The following is a 16,923-nucleotide window of genomic DNA, read 5'->3' on the forward strand; positions in this document are numbered from 1 at the left end:
GATCATGGAATGGTCTCAATAGTACAGCTTAAAGCTTTTCATGCTTTATATTTTCTTTGAAATTTGCTCGTGAAGAATCATGTATCTATGTTAGATTCGGTGAGAAAAGACGGCTTCTAAGCAGAGGATGCGCGAGTGTTGGCCACATTTGGTTTTCGACTTGGGTGTCTAAATATTCTCACCATACTTGGCTTCCTCTCGGCCTTTGCGCCATTGGCGCAACGAGTCATCTAGTATATTATAAAGGTCCACTAGAAGTACCAAGCATCCCAAACACAATAAAAATTACATTGGGGTATCTGGACCACCGAATAACTACTATCGTCGTCGTCGTCAGAATGAGTTGTCGGCGCTCCGATGTTGCCACTCTCATACCGAGGTCGGCCTGACCTTGTCGTTGACACCCGGGAAGTCTTCATGCATGTTCCCAAAGGATTGGCGCCCTACAGCAGTAGCCATCGCCGTTGAACCCTTGAATTGATCCAAAGAACCCGTCACTAAATCTCATTGGCGTGTATGCATGACAAGAAATCCTAGCCCCTCTCTCCTGGGGATCTGGAAGAATCTATACTGAACTTGAGAAGGATCGAAATCTGGAAGACTAACTCAATGAAAAAGTGTTGTCATCCGTCTAACGGTCCAAGCACCGTTCATACGAGCACAAAAAAAACCTAACATTTATACTAGCCACCGGCCGCCGGAGTGGCTAACACAGGAGAAGTGAATCCATGGGCTCCAACAGATATCAAAGCGAGCAAGGCTTTGCCCCAGACACCTTGGGAGAGAGGAAAAAAAGATTTGGGGAAAAAGTACACTTGTTAATGATAGTTTTATCATATAGCCAACAATTAGTTATACTATTGGCCATGCTTTTATGCTGCCGCCGGTGAAGTGCAATTTTGACTATCGAGGCAACAATTTGTGACCTTCTGTTTTTGTTATTGTTGTGTTGAGAGGTGGTTTGAGCATGCTATTTACAGAACAATAGTTGATAAATGGTTGGTTCAGTGAAATGGACGCATGTGACGCCGGCTTGGTATGATCTTTATTGTCTTCCAGGCCTTAAAAACTACCCCCCTCTATTTACAAATATAATATATTTTGGATATTTCTACATGAACTGCATGCGAACTGAAATGAGTGAACAAACACACTAAAAACATGTTTATATAAATCTAATTTATAAAAAAATTAGAACATCTAATATTCGTGAACGGAGGCAGTACTAATTTGCCATGGCCTTAAAAACTACTACTTATTTAATTTGCCATGCATTGCCATGCATGCAAATTCTATACTAACTTGCATCCATGGTCGGTACAACCGCGTAACGTATATATCCTTTGGTTCCTGCCTAACCGATTAGAGTATCTTTGCTTGGTATGACTTTATCGTCAGCATCGGCCTAAAAGAACACTTGATTCACATGCATGCAATTTTATACAACTTCCTGCAAAAAAGTTGTATTACTCCTTTGTCATTTCGGACTCTTTGTTCCATTGTGCATGTTGGAATTTATGTATATATGCGCGTTGTGTGCACCTTCATTTGCAGAGAGTGGGATTAAACTCTTTTAAGGTTGTGTATCTTCTTGATATGAGGTGAGATTTACAACAACAAAGAAAAAACTTTCATGATCAAATAGAGTTCTATTTTTGTCATAATAAAAAAGCAGAGTAGAAAGCAAAAGGGACAGTTGCAAGTACAGACAATTGCATGGCACATTAAGTAGGGTGTTTAGGTCCTATGCGATAATGAGATCATGCCAAGACATAATATTATGTCGTAAATTTGTGTAGCGTCGATCTGCGGGCTGCAACAAAAATAAGGATGTATAGTGCTACGCCGGCGTACCAACCATGCGTGCATTTCACTCTCCGGCCACTGAAACAAACCAAGTATAGTGGCGATCCCTGCTCTATAAATAGAGCGCATGCTCGAGTCCTCTCTCAACACAACAGCAACAAGAACATAAGGTCACGAGCTGCTCCCTAGATACTGCACTTCAGCCAGCCGCATCTCAAGCTCAAGGAGAGTTGCAATGACGACAATGCAAGCCCCAGCGGCATCTTCCAAGATCGTGCTCGTGATGCTCCTGCTCGCCACGATCCGCACCGACGCCACCGAGGGCTACTTCTACTTCCGCCTCAAGATGGACATCAAGCTCTACGAGTGCTACTTCTGATCTGATAAGTTTTTTTTTTTTGCGGGAAAAACTTTCAATCTATTCATCTTCAATCATGGTAGTACAACGAACACTAGAAATAATAAAAATTACATCCAGATCCGTAGACCACCTAGCGACGACTACAAGCACTGAAGCGAGCCGAAGGCGCGCCGCTGTCATCGCCCCTCCATCGCCGGAGCCGGGCAAACCTTGTTGTAGTAGACAGTCGGGAAGTCGTCGTGCTAAGGCCCCGTAGAACCAACGCACCAGAATAGCAACCGCCACGGATGAACTGTGTAGATCAAAAGGATCCAATCTGAAAACACACGAACGAAGACGAACGACGAACAGATCCGAGCAAATCCACCAAAGGCAGATCCGCCAGAGACACAACTCCACACACGCACCCACCAACGATGCAAGACGCATCACCGGAACGGGGGCTAGGCGGGGAGACCTTTATTCCATCTTCAAGGAGCCGCCACCGTCTCGTCTTCCTGAGCAGGACACAAACCCTAACAAAGCTCGAAAAAAGATCTAAAAACGGAGCCCTCCCACCGGCAAGGGCCGAGATCCACTCCGCCTCCATGGCCATAGGGCCACCGTAGACGGGATGGACCGGCGCCGGTGGGAGGCAGAAAGCTAGGGTTTTTGGAGGCGGCGGCCTTAGCCACGGGTTGAGGCCGTCTTCTGATCTGATAAGTTGTAAGATGGTTTATAAATCAGACGCACGCGTGTGCCGATAAGGATCAAGGAGTGATATTGGTGGCGTTGTTTTTCTTTGTGTGATGAGTTGGATGCATGCGCATGTAGATTTTGTGTCATTCGTGTATGTTTCACGCCCACAAGAGTTTTAATCGTGTGATGTTTTATTCTGTTTATTTTTAAAATCTATTTGTACATTTACATGGTCGATACTTTTCTTTTGACAATTTGTTTCGCCCCACAAGAGTTCTAATCGTATGGCTCACTAGATGCGCCACGAAGATGCCAATGCTCGCAAGTGGGCCGCTCCAGCCCGAGATCCCAACAGATTGGACCATGGTGGTTTTCGCCGGGAGCGGTGAGGGAGAAGAGCATTGTGCCACCCATAGCCCCCCCATGGGCCGTTTCGACGCCCGTGCACCACGTTGGTCGAATGATCTGGCGAGGCTTGCAACACCCACCGCTGCATTTGATCTGCACACGGGGGTTGCCAGATCTGCGCACCTCATTCACCATGCCACCGCATCTGATCCGCACCTAGGTGTGTTTGGATTGTGGCTAAAGTGCACCCTACCAAAATTTTACTCATGGCCCAAAGATCGGTATTTGTTTGGATGGTTGCTAATGTTTTGGCATGCCAATGAACTCTAGCCAACTCTATTTTATTTTTTTTGTCAATGTTGGCCAAATCATGGGCAACCAAAACCTCAACTAAAATTTTGGCTAGCCAATGCTTTGGTGGGGCAATGTTGGGCACAAACTAAACACACCCCTAGATCCATGGTGGCCAGCCAAGGCAACATCTCGGCCTACCCCACTACCAGTCAACACTCATTGGCCCATGGCCACCCGTTATAGCTGATTCTCACAACTGACTATCCAGCGAGAACCAATTAGTGATATGACTCTCTGAATGTTATGTTGTAACGGGCCAAAGGTCGACTAGTCAGTTATGAGTAGTTCGCCCACTCCTAGAGACCATCACTTATCGGTCCCTGAGGTCATCTATTAGTAATGATATGTTGCAACAATTGGACAACTAAGCAACCAACCAGTAGTGGCCACCGCACGGGCCATTATAACCCCCTCCCCACCGTTCGACCTTCCTAAGCCCCCTTTCCCTTGCAAACCCTAACCCTCCTACCGTCAATCGCCTCTAGTGTACATCTTTCCCGCCACCGGCCTTCACTCTCTCTCTCTCTCTCTCTCTCTCTCTCTCACCCACCCCCTCCCTAACCCTCCCTCTCCACCCATCATCGTGTGTCGCCTCTTCACTGGTCCGACAATGTGGTGCCCTCCTCGGCGTTGTGGCACCATCCCCGATGCCTCTACACCTGATCTGATGTTGTGTCCCTCCCTTCCCGATGTCGCAACTCTAACCCTCCCACAACCATAGGCGCAATGTGTGTCGTGGCGTCATCGTCGCCTATGTCATGTCGTGATGTTTTCCGCCCGACTCTATACTATTGGGCCTCCCGTGCCACCATGTGTGGTAGTAAACCAGGTAGACATGATGTGGTTGTGGTGTTGTGGTGGTGGTGTCGTGGTGCCTCTGTCCTGCTATCGGGTCTCCCGCGCCATCCTCCACGGTCGTTGACACGACATAGATTGTGGTAGTGATCATGATCATGAGCTTCTTTCCTTTGTATGAATGCATGAATCGTTGCTACATGGTGCATTTTTCTATGGATGTTGCCATTACAATTTTGCTCTTCATCTTATACAATTTTGCTAGGCATCTTATGCTCCGTGGTGGATAGAGCTTTGTAATATTGTGTTATGAATGTTTCAGTTGGAATTGTGGTATGGATCATATAGTTTATTGTTATGAATGTTAGTGAATGGATATATATCTTTATATTATTTTACTATGAATGCTGCATTTAGAATTGTCATACTATGGAGGTCCCCCGCGTCGCCCTCCGCTCGGGCGACTCGGGTGGCTCCCCAACCCTAGCCGCCGCTGGGGTCTAGCCCATCTTCCTCCCTTCCTCCCGCCGCCGCCGGAGGACGCCGGCGGCTTGCACCCGGAGGCCGGCGGTGGTGGCGGGGGCTCTTCCTCCCTCCCGCGTCTCAGGGGTGGCGGGGCCCCAACATGTGTGGAGGTGCGGCCAATCTAGAAGCGACGGCGTTGGGTTCGACGGCGGCGGCGGTCGGCCCTGCCCCGGGCCACAGGCGGCTGTTGTGGCGGCTGGCCTGGATTGGGCGGCGGCGCGATGCGGTCTTCGGCGGCATGTCATCTGGCTTTAGTTCGGCGGCGGCGTCGAGAGCCTAGTGGACTGCTTGGCGGCACCCATGGAAGATCTGTTCTGGCCGGTGTAGCCGGTGGTGATGGTCATCTTCTTCGTCGGCGGTGGCCGGCCAGAAGCCTAGTGATCGGATCGTGAGATCCATCATCTAGTCCCGGCTGCGAGTTGGGGAGACATGGTTGCCGGTGAAAACCGAGCCGAAGGCAGGCGATGGCGGCGTTCTACACCATTACCTTGATGAAGGCATCGTCGTGTAACTATTGTCGACCCACTCGTGCTGCTTCGGGGGAAACCCTAAGATCTGGTGTTCCAGATTGGACGATGGCGGCACTATGGTGTCGTTTCTCTTTTGGGAGTATCGTTTGTGGAGCAGCGCTGGAAGTCAGAGGCAGGAGGTGGAGCGGCTTCGTCTTGCACGGAGCTTCGGTGGAGATGTCAAGTCATGCCTGACCGCCAGGTGCTACGCTTTATCATGCCTGGTCGGTAGGTGCTACGCACGACAGATCTTCCAAGGCTTCAAGCTGTGTCGGCTGGTGGTACTTGGCAGCATGGCGTATCAGTGGCGACCACGACGTGCTCAGCTGTTTGCGCGCAGGGAGGAGGTGCCGTTGGGCGCCATGGTGGCGTCGACGATAGCTAGACCCAGTGGCGTAGCCAGGATTTTATGTCAGGGTGGTCCAATTGGCACAGAAAAAATAACACCACAAATTTATCGAACCAACATATGCACACATAATATATCCAAAGCACATATTAATAAGGTCTATCAAAGCATATTAAAATTCATGTTCAAGCCTTACATTCGCTTAAAATATAACACACCTTATTTGTTGGATCCATATAAAAAAGGATGCAATGTCTCCTGTCCTCTCCATTTTTGCAACAGTTGTACAAATTTTTTTTAATACATTAACTCAGTTGGAACAAAGCCCTAATGATTCAATCAGTTCAATTGACAAATTATCAATTGCAAAAAGCTTTAAAGCTTGCACTCTCAACAAATCGTTCAAATCTTCATAGCAAAAGGAAATTGTGCTTTGAATTTGACAAGAACAAAAATCTTACTCTGAATTGAAGTAGAAAAGAAAACAACTAGTGCGCACTGCACAGGGCTGTACCTATGTGTGCGTGCGCGCTTCCTTCGTCGGCTGCCGGGATCCTTCGCCGGCCGCCTGTCCGTCGCCGTCAGCATGTGCCCTGCCGGAGTGCCGGCCTTGCGCTGGGCGATGGCGCTAGGTTTCAGTCTTTCAGACTTCTAGAGACCAGATCACCAGAGGAAAAGGAGACGACGGGGAGTTGGGAACGATCAGCGTACATACACGCGTACATGGGCTAAGACCTGATTTGGGCTTGGGTATGTTTCCTTTTTTTCAAAGAAGTACTAAACTAATGGACCACCCTGGCCACCCTACAGCTACGCCACTGGCTAGACCGAGCAAGGTTGATGCATCAGTACAGTTCTGAAGATGGAGCGGTGGCAGTTGGCGGCGGCGGCCTCTGAAAGCACGCCGGACCGGTGTGTGCCCCATACCCGACAAGTGGCTAGGTTGGGGTCTCAGGTCTTAGATGTTAGGCTTGGCTGCGATGTCTATTTAGTATTAGGCACAGGCTATCTGCGTCCCTTCATCAACTGGATAGGTGTAGCGACAGTTTGTTGCTTAGACGGCGGCTTTGAACTTACTGTTGTATGACTTTGTAAGGTCTTGTGAGAATAATTAATAAAATGACCGTATGCATCGCCCAGATGCAGAGGCCGGGGGTCATCCTCCTTTTCTAAAAAAAAATAGAATTGTCATACGTGTCTTATACAAGTTTGACGTGCATATTATGCTATGTGCTGTAGAGTTATGTAATATTTTGGTATGAATGTTTTAATAGGAATTGTGATATGAATCCTATACTTTACTGCTATGAATATTATTGAATGGCTGTATACCTTTGTGTTATTTTGCTCTGAATACCGCAGTTGGAATTGTGCTGCACGTCTTATATTTTTTTTATTAATGTTGCAATTGCTATATGTTAGAATTTTGCTATGAATATATTAAAACTTTAGAATGCATGTTTGTATGTTTCATTCTTATCTTTCATATTCCCCTCTCACCTTGTCTAGAAATATCACTAAATATTTACCATCTTCCTAGTTATATTATTCACCGGGTTTTCTAAATGATAACCTAAGCCCACTACACCGCTCCTACCATTCATATGCTCCGTCCCCTCTCAGGCTTTGTAAATGCACCAACTTTGTATGTACACAACACATTGTTTGGAAGAAAAAAAAACATACTCAAGACTCAGCTCATAAAATTGGTTTAGACAGTTGCATGACAAATTAAGTAGGGTTTTTATAAATGCGATACTGGGGTCATTCCAAGACGTAATATTCTAATATTCTATCATTAGTTTGTGCAGCATGGAGCACGTTGCAACAAAACTAAGGATACATATGCTACGCCAGTACGCCGGCGTAACCAACCATGCGCGCTCGCACTTTCTGCTCAACCAATCAACTTGCGTCCATTTCACTCTCCGAACAATTCCACTTAATCAGACCAATCATAGCATCGATTCCTGCTCTATAAATAGCATGCTCCAGTCGCCAATCAACACAACAGCAGAAGCAGCAGCAAAATATATATCCCCACGAGTTCACGAGCTAATCACTCGAGATAGTCGATAGTCCTCTTCAGCTAGCTCATTGGTAACTTGAGCTCAGTGAGGGTTGCACTGACAAAAATGCAAGGCCTCACGGCATCTTGCAAGATCGTGCTCGTGATGTTTCTGCTCGGCTTAGGCTTGGCAGGAGCCACCGCCGACAGCCGTAGGAGGCACATCTCCAGCAGCCCTGACGAGCCCTGCAAGAAGATGACGCTCTACCTCCACGACATCCTCTACAACGGTGTCAACAACACCGCCAACGCGACCGCGGCGCCGGTCACCAAGCCGACGGACCTGAGCACAACGCACTGGAGCAACGGCACCTTCTTCGGCATGCTGGTGGTGTTCGACGACCCGGTGACGGAGGGGACGGCGCTGCCCGTCGGGGACGAGGAGCCGGCTGCGCGCGCGCAGGGGTTCTACTTCTACGACAAGAAGGAGTCGTACAGCGGCTGGTTCTCCTTCTCGCTCGTGTTCAACTCAAAGGCATGAAGGGGCACCCTCAATCTTATGGGCGCCGATCCCATGGACGCGGAGACGCGTGACTTTTCCGTCGTCGGGGGCACCGGCGACTTATTCATGGCGCGCGGCGTCGCCACGATCCGCACCGACGCCACCGAGGGGTTGTTCTACTTCCGCCTAAAGATGGATATCAAGCTCTACGAGTGCTACGTCTGATCGGGGTAAGTTATCAAGATGCATGGTTATAACACGCGGACGTACGCGTGTGCCGCCGATAAGGATCAAGGAGTGATGTTGGTGCTGTTGTTTTTCTTTGTGAGGTGAGTTGCATGCATGCATGGGCATGTGGATTTGTGTCATTCGTGTATGATTCGATGTGAGTTGATGTGTTGTTGTTGTTTGATTCGATGTTTAATTCCTGAATGCATGGGCATTTGGATTCTGTATAATTCGATGAGAGTTTAAATTCACATTGTTGTTATTGTTTATGTATTACTATTATTATGTTTGATTGGTGTACAGAACTGATGAGATATACGGACAGTATATTATATATACATAGTACAAATAGTCCCCCTTAATTAGCAGGCTACGAGATGCAACCCTAAGTAAGTCCACGAGAATAAGGATATATTTTCCTCTGGTCAGTGGCGGCTGCAACCCTAGCCGCCGTCGGGAGAGGCCGATTTTCCAACGCCGTTCTCCGGCGGCTCCCATCCGCCGGCGACCTCGGTCGTCGATGGTGAGGGTCGCTGGATCCACCACATGTGGATCGATTTTACTCCCTCGTAATTTAGGCTTTTAGGTTGCTCATCGTCTTTGCTTCGGCGGCGGCGATGACGACGCTGAATAAAGATTCTTCGGATCCTTCCCTGACGAGGCCATCGGTCCTATGGTTGGGGATGGATTTGGAAACTAGTATGTTCAAGTAAGGATGACGTGACGGCGGCGGCATCCTTGTGGTGGACCTGTGTCCTCGAGCTCCGCCGTTGCGACGGCGTTTGCTCCAGCGTCGACACGGAGCTTGGAAGGTAGTCCAAGCGGATGCTGATTGTGGTCTGCATCGACGACATCTGAAAGACGGAGCATGTGTTGGGCTCGTGGTTTATGGATGGCAGGTATGGTTTCCTCCTTCGGCGTTTTAGTCGTGGTGGGGTGCCAGGTCTGGAGTTCGATGGCGTGTACGGGGTGTTGCCCCGATTTGTTTCGTTCAACGACAAGGGCTTCACTTTTGATGAGCCATCTTGGAGGTCCGCAAAGTTGCATATCATCGATGGAGCCGCGTGGAGCTCGGGAGAGGAGGTGATTCGTCATTCTTTTCTTCGGTGGCTGCTGTGGTGGTGCCGGAGGCAGGTGACAGATGTTGATGTCAAGCTCAGAGATGTTTTGCTATCTTTTCAGTTTTGTCATATCGATCTTTACGTGACTGGTACTTTATTCTTTATGATATGAATGAGACACATATTACCATGAAAAAAAGATGCAAAAGCTAGCCACTCAAAAGTCTAGCTAAATTAGCGAGGAATGATGGACTAAAATGTTCCGGCAAAAAAATGATGGATTAAAATGTTTCGTACTAATGTCTTATCAGGCCTATGACGTGGAGCAAGATGTGGAAGAAAAGTGAGATACGATCCAACTAATATATCTTGACTCTTTCCTTTAATATATATGAACTGGTAATATAATACTTGAAGATTGGTGATACTAACTAAGATACTAATCAGTACTTCGAACAAATCTGTAGTACGTATGGATATCTTAGTCCAAAGCGCTATATCTAAAGTTTGACCAAGTTTGCATATCAATATCTAGACCACCAAATTAGTTTCATTGAATTCTTTTAAAAAAATACTTTCGTAATATGTACATTTGATGTTGCATATTTTACCATATTTCTCTATCACTTAGGAAAAACCTATAACTTCGATTAGTTTTGAATTGAGAACCCGAGTGGCTCACATGTTGGCCGCTTATTATCTGGCCGACATGTCAGCAACTCAAGTCATCTGATATTACATAAGTGGACCCCCAGCCCCTATCCGCCAACCCCATCTCCGCCCCTGCTTCGGACAAGCGGAGTTTAGTGGGAGTTTAGTTTTGTTTTTTTGAGGATCACGAGCAGAGTTCAGCTAGGCATCATGGGCCGTTTCTTTTTTTAGCACGAGGGAGGGTAGTGGGCTTCTTATGTTGTGTTTCGGTTATTTCGCAGCACGGTATTTTTGGGGTTTTGGTCAGCAGGTGTTTGTTTGTTGCCTTATTTTGTTATTTTATTTCTGTTGCTTTTTTATTTTCATTTCATTTATGTTTTCTCACATTTATTTTATTTCTTTATTTTTTTCTTATTTTTCTCACTTTTTATCAAACTGGTTTTTATTTTGTTATTTTCTTGGTCGACAGAGAATTAGCTAAATCTCAATCAATTTGAGAGCCGTGGATTCCGGACATCAGGTTTTTTTGTGGTTGACGCTAGGAGAAAAGGTTCCGAGCAAGACTTTCATTTTGCAACATTGTTACAAGGTGGCTCTAAGTAAATAATTGTAAGCTGGGAGAAATTATGAAACAACAGTGAGAAGGTCGAGATTGAGCATCTCAATTGATGCCGACGATGAAGCTGAAGATGGGCAGCGCCGGGTCGGCAATATCCGGGACCCTGTGCCAAACTTTGAACTGGGGCCCATCTTTTGGTGGCGGAGCTACAAAGAAAAATAAATAGGTGGACTAAACTAAATGAGAGACCTGATTATTTTTCTGAAATCGTATATAGTAGTATTTCAGTAATTTGCAAAAATAATAGTATTTCAGTAGAAATATTAAATACTCAGTACCTTTTGTTCTATTGATTACGAGATCAGCATATTCGTCCTTGCAACAATGCAAGCTCGTGGGTGCTTAGGAAAACAGAAGAGAACAGAGGGTTAAAGCCAACCTTGGTACACTGAAATCACTAGATGAAAGACAGCAAACAATTTGATAAATGGCAGTAAAATAGCAGGGAAAGTACACCGAAATTTGGAGAGCATATAAACTAAAATTTAGACAGTCTATCTACGCACTGAAATTTGGATAACTAACACCAACTCTGAATTTTTGGACAACAAAACACTGAGATTTGGACAGCACATACAATGAATTTTTGGACAACAAAACACTGAAATTTGGACAGTACATAAACATAATTTGCATTGCAAGAGAAATAAATTTTGGACACCGTCAACAATACTGAATCACTGTGCTACTCGTACGTCATCAACAAGACTGAATCAATGCCAAGAATGAACTGACCAGGCGGAGGGGATCCAAGTGGCCCGTCGCAATGATTCCAGGTTCTTAAGAAGAAGATGTATCCCCCTCCGCGGCGGAGAGACAGCCCGACGAACCGCGCCAGCTCCATGGGCTTCCTGGCGGGCTCGCGCAGCAGATCCTTGTCTTCTTGTACCCTATGGTGGTGGAACGCCCGTGCGGCAGTGGAACGTGCTTGCGTTCCAAAAGTTAATTAGGAATTAGAAGTAGGAGTCGAGGTTAATTAAAAAGAAGGATTAGCCAGCCGGAGGCTACCTATTTTGGCGAGAGGAACTGATGAACTATCGCCGTGTCGTCCGTCGCCGGCGCTCCGGAGTCTGGGTACGATTGATTATGTTTTGGTGAGAGGCGAGGAACTGTCGCCGACTCGCCGTGTCGCCCGTCGCCAGAGGCAGGATTCATGTAGGCTGTAGCGCCGCGAGTGGCTTTCGCAATGGATCCGAGGATCTCGTTTCCGATCGAGCAGCGGCCTGCGGACGCTCGACGCTTGGACTCGCGCGGACGCGCTAGCGGCCCAGCGCCCAGGAACGGGGGGCCTATACAAAAATTTGGGGCCCCTAAAATTTATGGGCCCGGCCCTGAAGATGGGTCTCCACTGCTAGCTAGCTCTCGGGCAATAAATTGTGAAGGAGAGAAAGAAGGTGGTGGAGTTGATGGCTACAAAGATGATCGTGACAAAATGCTAGTGATTGATGAGCGCGGACGTTTCCATTCATATATTTTTCAAACAATAAAAACTGATCACATGCACGTGCTCGGGTGTATAAAGTTCATGTCCCACGGCCATGCACAATCTTCAGCTTTTGGGGAACTATTTTTATAATTACATGCATGTCAACGCATGACATATTAAGTAAAAAAAATTGGGCCCAAGCCCCAAGGCGACAATAATATCGTACCAAGACCTTTTTTTTGAGATTATCATACCAAGACTAAATATTCTAACTTAAAAAAAAGAATAAATATTCTGAGATCGATTAGGCAGCCGTCGTACCGACCCTGGATGTACGCACGCTTTTCTAATCCGCTGGCGCCACTTTCGTCCATTTCACTGAATGAAACAATTTATCGTAGCTCATGCTCTATAAATAGCATGCTCAAGTCCTAACTCAACACAACAGCAACAAGAACACGGGGTCACGAGCTGCTAACTCCACACCGCACCTCAGCCAGCTGCAGCTTAAGCTCAGTGAGGGTTGCACTGACAAAAATGCAAGGCCTGGCGGCATCTTGCAAGATCGTGCTCGTGATGTTTCTGCTCGGCTTAGGCTTGGCAGGAGCAACCGCCGACAGCCGGAGGAGGGTCGTCTCCAGCAGCCCCGACGAGCCGTGCAAGAAGATGACGCTCTACCTCCACGACATCCTCTACAACGGCGTCAACAACACCGCCAACGCGACGGCGGCGCCGGTGACCAAGCCGACGGACCTGAGCACGTCGCACTGGAGCAACGGCACCTTCTTCGGCATGCTGGTGGTGTTCGACGACCTGGTCACGGAGGGTACGGCGCTGCCGGTCGGCGACAAGGAGCCGGCGGCGCGCGCGCAGGGCTTCTACTTCTACGACAAGAAGGAGTCGTACAACGCGTGGTTCACCTTCTCCCTCGTGTTCGACTCCAAGGCGTACAAGGGCACCCTCAACCTCATGGGCGCCGACCTCATGGACGACGAGACGCGCGACCTCTCCATCGTCGGCGGTACCGGCGACTTCTTCATGGCGCGTGGCATCGCGACGATTCGCACGGACGCCACTGAGGGCTACTTCTACTTCCGCCTCAAGATGGACACCAAGCTCTATGAGTGCTACGTCTGATGATCTGACAGGTTATCAAGAATTCAAGATGGTCATAACACGCACGTACGCGTGTACCTATCAGTACTGAAGGGTGATGTGCCGTTGTTGTTTTTGCTTGCGTGATGAGTTGCATGCATGGGCATGTGGATTGTGTGTCATTCGTGTATGTTGTATGCCCATAAGAGTTTTAATTGTATGGTGCTTTTATTCTGTTCATTTATGAATTTGTTTTTTTTTGCGGGAATTTATGAATTTGTTTTGCGGGGTTATGAAAATCTATTTGTATGTTCAAGTATTTTTTATTTTATTTTTTGAAAAGGGGGACAAACCCCAGCCTTTGCATCTGCATCGGCTCATGCACACAACCATTTATATCTATATCTATACCTACTCATAATACTAATACTATATTAATACTAATTTAATATTAATACTATATTAATTAATAATTAATAATATTAATACTGATGCTATTACAATTTTTAATTTTTAATAATAAAGTAAGGTGTGTTTCTTCAATTGTTTCATCTGTTCACCCACTTTTTTATTTTATGAGATTCTTTACTATCCGAGGTTGTACTATTTTAATAATTTCAATTTTGTTATTGGGCTCTGAAAAATTTGTTCGGTGCTGATATTGGGCCATATTTATGTTACTGGGCTCAGATAAAATAATCGGTGTTGCCTCAAGAAAACTGCTATTAAATAAATTCTATGAGGTAGAAAATTAAAAGAGGGAACAAATTCGGCAGGAAAGAAAGGAATTATAGAAGAAGGAAATAAGAGCATCTCCGGCCGTTGGCCCCCCAGGAGGCTCGAAAAATCGCCGCCTGGGAGCGAACCGGTGGTAAAATCGGCCTGGGGGCGATGGGGTTCCCAGCCGATGCCCAAGGTCGGCCCCAAGCGCATGTTTTTAAAAAAATTGAACATTTATTTGACTAAAATTCGACGAACAGGACAAATATTTCGGCGAAACAGTGCATTACTTCGGCGAACTGAAATAGTTTCTTACGTAGATAAAATACTTAAAAAGTAAACGCGACTACAGGCCGAATAAGGTGCTGAGAGAGGCGAAGTCGGTGCCGTCGCCACCGCCGTCGTCGTTGTCCTCGTCGTCCTTCTCCTCCTTCACGCGGCCGCCCATGCTGGATCCCTGCCCGGCATTGCTCTGGCGGACCGGTGGTGGCGGCGCGTCGTCATCGCTGTAGTCGAGGATGACGACGCCTCCCTCGTCCCGGCCACGGTGCCGAGCTTCGAACCGCTCGTAGGCGAGGCGCTGGCGCTCCAGCTCCGTCCGCGCCTAGTTGTTGCGCGCCCACTTCAAGGCCGTTGTGTTGTCGAGCTCCTCCTTGACGCCGCCGGCGAGCCCTGGCTCCATCTTCACGACGGCGCGCCCCGGCTCCGTCTTCACGGCGGCGAGCCCCGGCTCCGTCTTCAGTTTGACGTAGCGCGGAGGAGCCGAGGAGGAGGTGCGCCTGCCGTCCTCATTGATGACGATGCCGGCGCTGCGGGTGCGCTGGCCGAGCGGTGTCTCCGCTGCGGCAGGGCCGACCCTGTGTTTTGGGAGGCCCTAGGCGAACTCGACGACATGGGCCCCTATGTCGTAAGATCATATATATGTATGTGTGCGTGTGATACATAAACATATATATAAGAGTAATCTTTTAACCACACATCTTTAATTTGAAATTTGACTATTATAATTATTGGACAATGCCATATTACGACAGAAATACTCAAAAGATAGCAAAACAAAACTAAAATGACATGATTACCTCAAAAAAGAAACAAATTCGACTCACTCCATTGACAACAATAATACTCCATTGCTTCAAAAAAGGTTTCTTCAGGCGTTTCTTGATGCAAAGTCATTAAGGGCACTATCAAGATCAACATCAGATGAGTTATCATCCGAAAAAGCTTCTTAGGCAACGTAGCATGCTGTGTCCTAAAATTATATAAAAGTAAAGAGTATACAAAGAATTAGAAATTTATAGATCGGATAATCGAAACCCTAGATATGGACATAGAATGACTAAAGATTAGGATGGTTGAATGTATACTATGTAGAAGAGTATACATAACAATTTTGAAACTTCAGATGGATAGTTGAATACCTAGTAAAAAAACTACTCAAATTGAGGGATCGATGAATGGATTAGGAGTCGTGGATATGTACTTTCCTGAGTCCTGACGCTCACATACGTATAACGTATTAACCTATTGCCGGATGGCCGGGTTGCCGGCACGGCCGCACAGCACAACAACAGTCTGCCGGACTGCCGCGCGTAGCAGCGACAACGAGCGGCCAAGGTGCTTAGCAGCGGAGCGACGGGCCGACGATACGAGGAAAGATGAATCGACGATTGAAGGCACAAGCCAGATCTTCCGATTGATTTGTTTCACATGTATACGCGTGCGCTGTGCGGCCGTCGTGGCTGATGCTTCGCTAATCTCTACCTAGCTACCTTTTTTTTAACTTTCTACCTAGCTACCTGACGGGCCGAGCACATCTCATTTATTTTTCCACACAATTTTTTCCTTATCTATTTTTTTGCTTATACTCTATATGTATACACATCATGGGCCCCCCTTCGGCCTGGGCCCTGGGCCGCCGCCCCTCTGCCCATGCCCCAGGGCCGGCCCTGCATTGCGGGCTTGGCCTTGACGCCGAACACCGCCGGCGAGCCGGAGGAGTGGGAAGAGGAGCAGGAGGAGGAGTGAGAGGAGGAAGACAAGGAGGAGCCGAACCTCCTAGGCATCCATTGCCCGGTGCTCCGGCGAGGGACCGGGGCGGCGGCCACGGCAGGGTATGCCAGCGGCGGGTCATTGCCCACTCGAGGTACTGGAGTACCTCATGGAGCGTGTGGCCGGGGGCGTCCCACCATAGGCGGCGCCCCTAGCTGTTTTGGACGCCCCCACCACCGGTGCCCCGTTGGTGGACGCCCGCCGCTACGCCTACCGGCGTTGGAAGTACGCTGTCCACGACACGTGGTTGTCCGCGGCGTACTGTGGGAGGGCGCGCTGCTCCTCCGGCAGCGACGCCCGCACACGGTCAACCTCGGCGGCGAAGAGGTCGGGATGCGCGTCGACATCGGGCACCGGAGGAATCGGGACTCCGCCGACGCTGAGTCTCCACCCCGGCGGCCCGGCGCGCATGTCCGGTGGCGCCGAGACGTTCGCCTTGAAGAAGAGATAGGCCTCCCACTCGTGGAGCGAGAGGCGGGCGAAGCCGTTGGCCGCCGCCCCGTCGGCGGGGAACCGCTCGGCCATCGGGTGGGCTTGGGGAGAGAGGGAGGGGGAAGGTTGGCGGTGGCTGCGCACGGGGAGAGGCAGAGCTCGGCGTCGGCTGTGGGCGGGTGTGGCCAAAGGTGAGGGGAGGCCCTGCTTTTATAGCCGCGCGCCATGGGTACGCGTGGCGGGAAGGGAGGCGTCGCCGCACCGCCCGTGAAGCGCCCCCCATGGGGAATCCAATGGCAAGGCTGACCGACGACAGCCTTGTCATTGATTCCACGCGGGAAATCGAGGCATTGTGAGGACGACGAGGCGAGTGTCGCTGACTCGGCGGGCCTGTAGCTCTTTCA

The 16,923-nt window shown here is 48.4% G+C and overlaps 2 protein-coding genes and 1 long non-coding RNA gene across 3 annotated transcripts; 2 read left to right on the forward strand and 1 right to left on the reverse strand.

Annotated features, from left to right (window-relative positions):
* Positions 1 to 7,515: 7,515 nt before the first annotated feature.
* On the forward strand, positions 7,516 to 8,665 carry LOC123184926 (disease resistance response protein 206-like). Its single transcript, XM_044596964.1, has one exon. It carries the CDS (start codon positions 7,861 to 7,863, stop codon positions 8,272 to 8,274), a length of 414 nt encoding a protein of 137 aa, XP_044452899.1. The 5' UTR covers positions 7,516 to 7,860; the 3' UTR covers positions 8,275 to 8,665.
* A 1,893-nt stretch (positions 8,666 to 10,558) lies between these two features.
* LOC123184927 (uncharacterized) lies at positions 10,559 to 11,945 on the reverse strand. The gene is made up of 3 exons (XR_006493119.1): positions 11,803 to 11,945; positions 11,073 to 11,721; positions 10,559 to 10,940 (listed from the first exon to the last, which is right to left on the reverse strand). It is a non-coding gene; the product is annotated as an uncharacterized lncRNA (long non-coding RNA).
* An 812-nt stretch (positions 11,946 to 12,757) lies between these two features.
* LOC123184928 (dirigent protein 5-like) lies at positions 12,758 to 13,357 on the forward strand. Its single transcript, XM_044596965.1, has 2 exons — positions 12,758 to 13,108; positions 13,208 to 13,357. The coding sequence occupies exons 1-2, from the start codon at positions 12,758 to 12,760 to the stop codon at positions 13,355 to 13,357; spliced, it is 501 nt and encodes a 166-aa protein (XP_044452900.1).
* The last annotated feature ends 3,566 nt before the right edge of the window (positions 13,358 to 16,923 follow it).

The sequence above is a fragment of the Triticum aestivum genome, chromosome 2A (assembly GCF_018294505.1).
Source record: "Triticum aestivum cultivar Chinese Spring chromosome 2A, IWGSC CS RefSeq v2.1, whole genome shotgun sequence".
Classification (NCBI taxonomy): Eukaryota; Viridiplantae; Streptophyta; class Magnoliopsida; order Poales; family Poaceae; genus Triticum; species Triticum aestivum.

Coding starts and splice junctions, on each gene's coding strand:
- LOC123184926 (XM_044596964.1), top strand. CDS start 7,861: ATGCAAGGCCTCACGGCATCTTGCAAGATCGTGCTCGTGATGTTTCTG.
- LOC123184928 (XM_044596965.1), top strand. CDS start 12,758: ATGCAAGGCCTGGCGGCATCTTGCAAGATCGTGCTCGTGATGTTTCTG. Junction 13,109..13,207: donor CGCAGGGCTTCTACTTCTAC/GACAAGAAGGAG, acceptor GCCGACCTCATG/GACGACGAGACGCGCGACCT.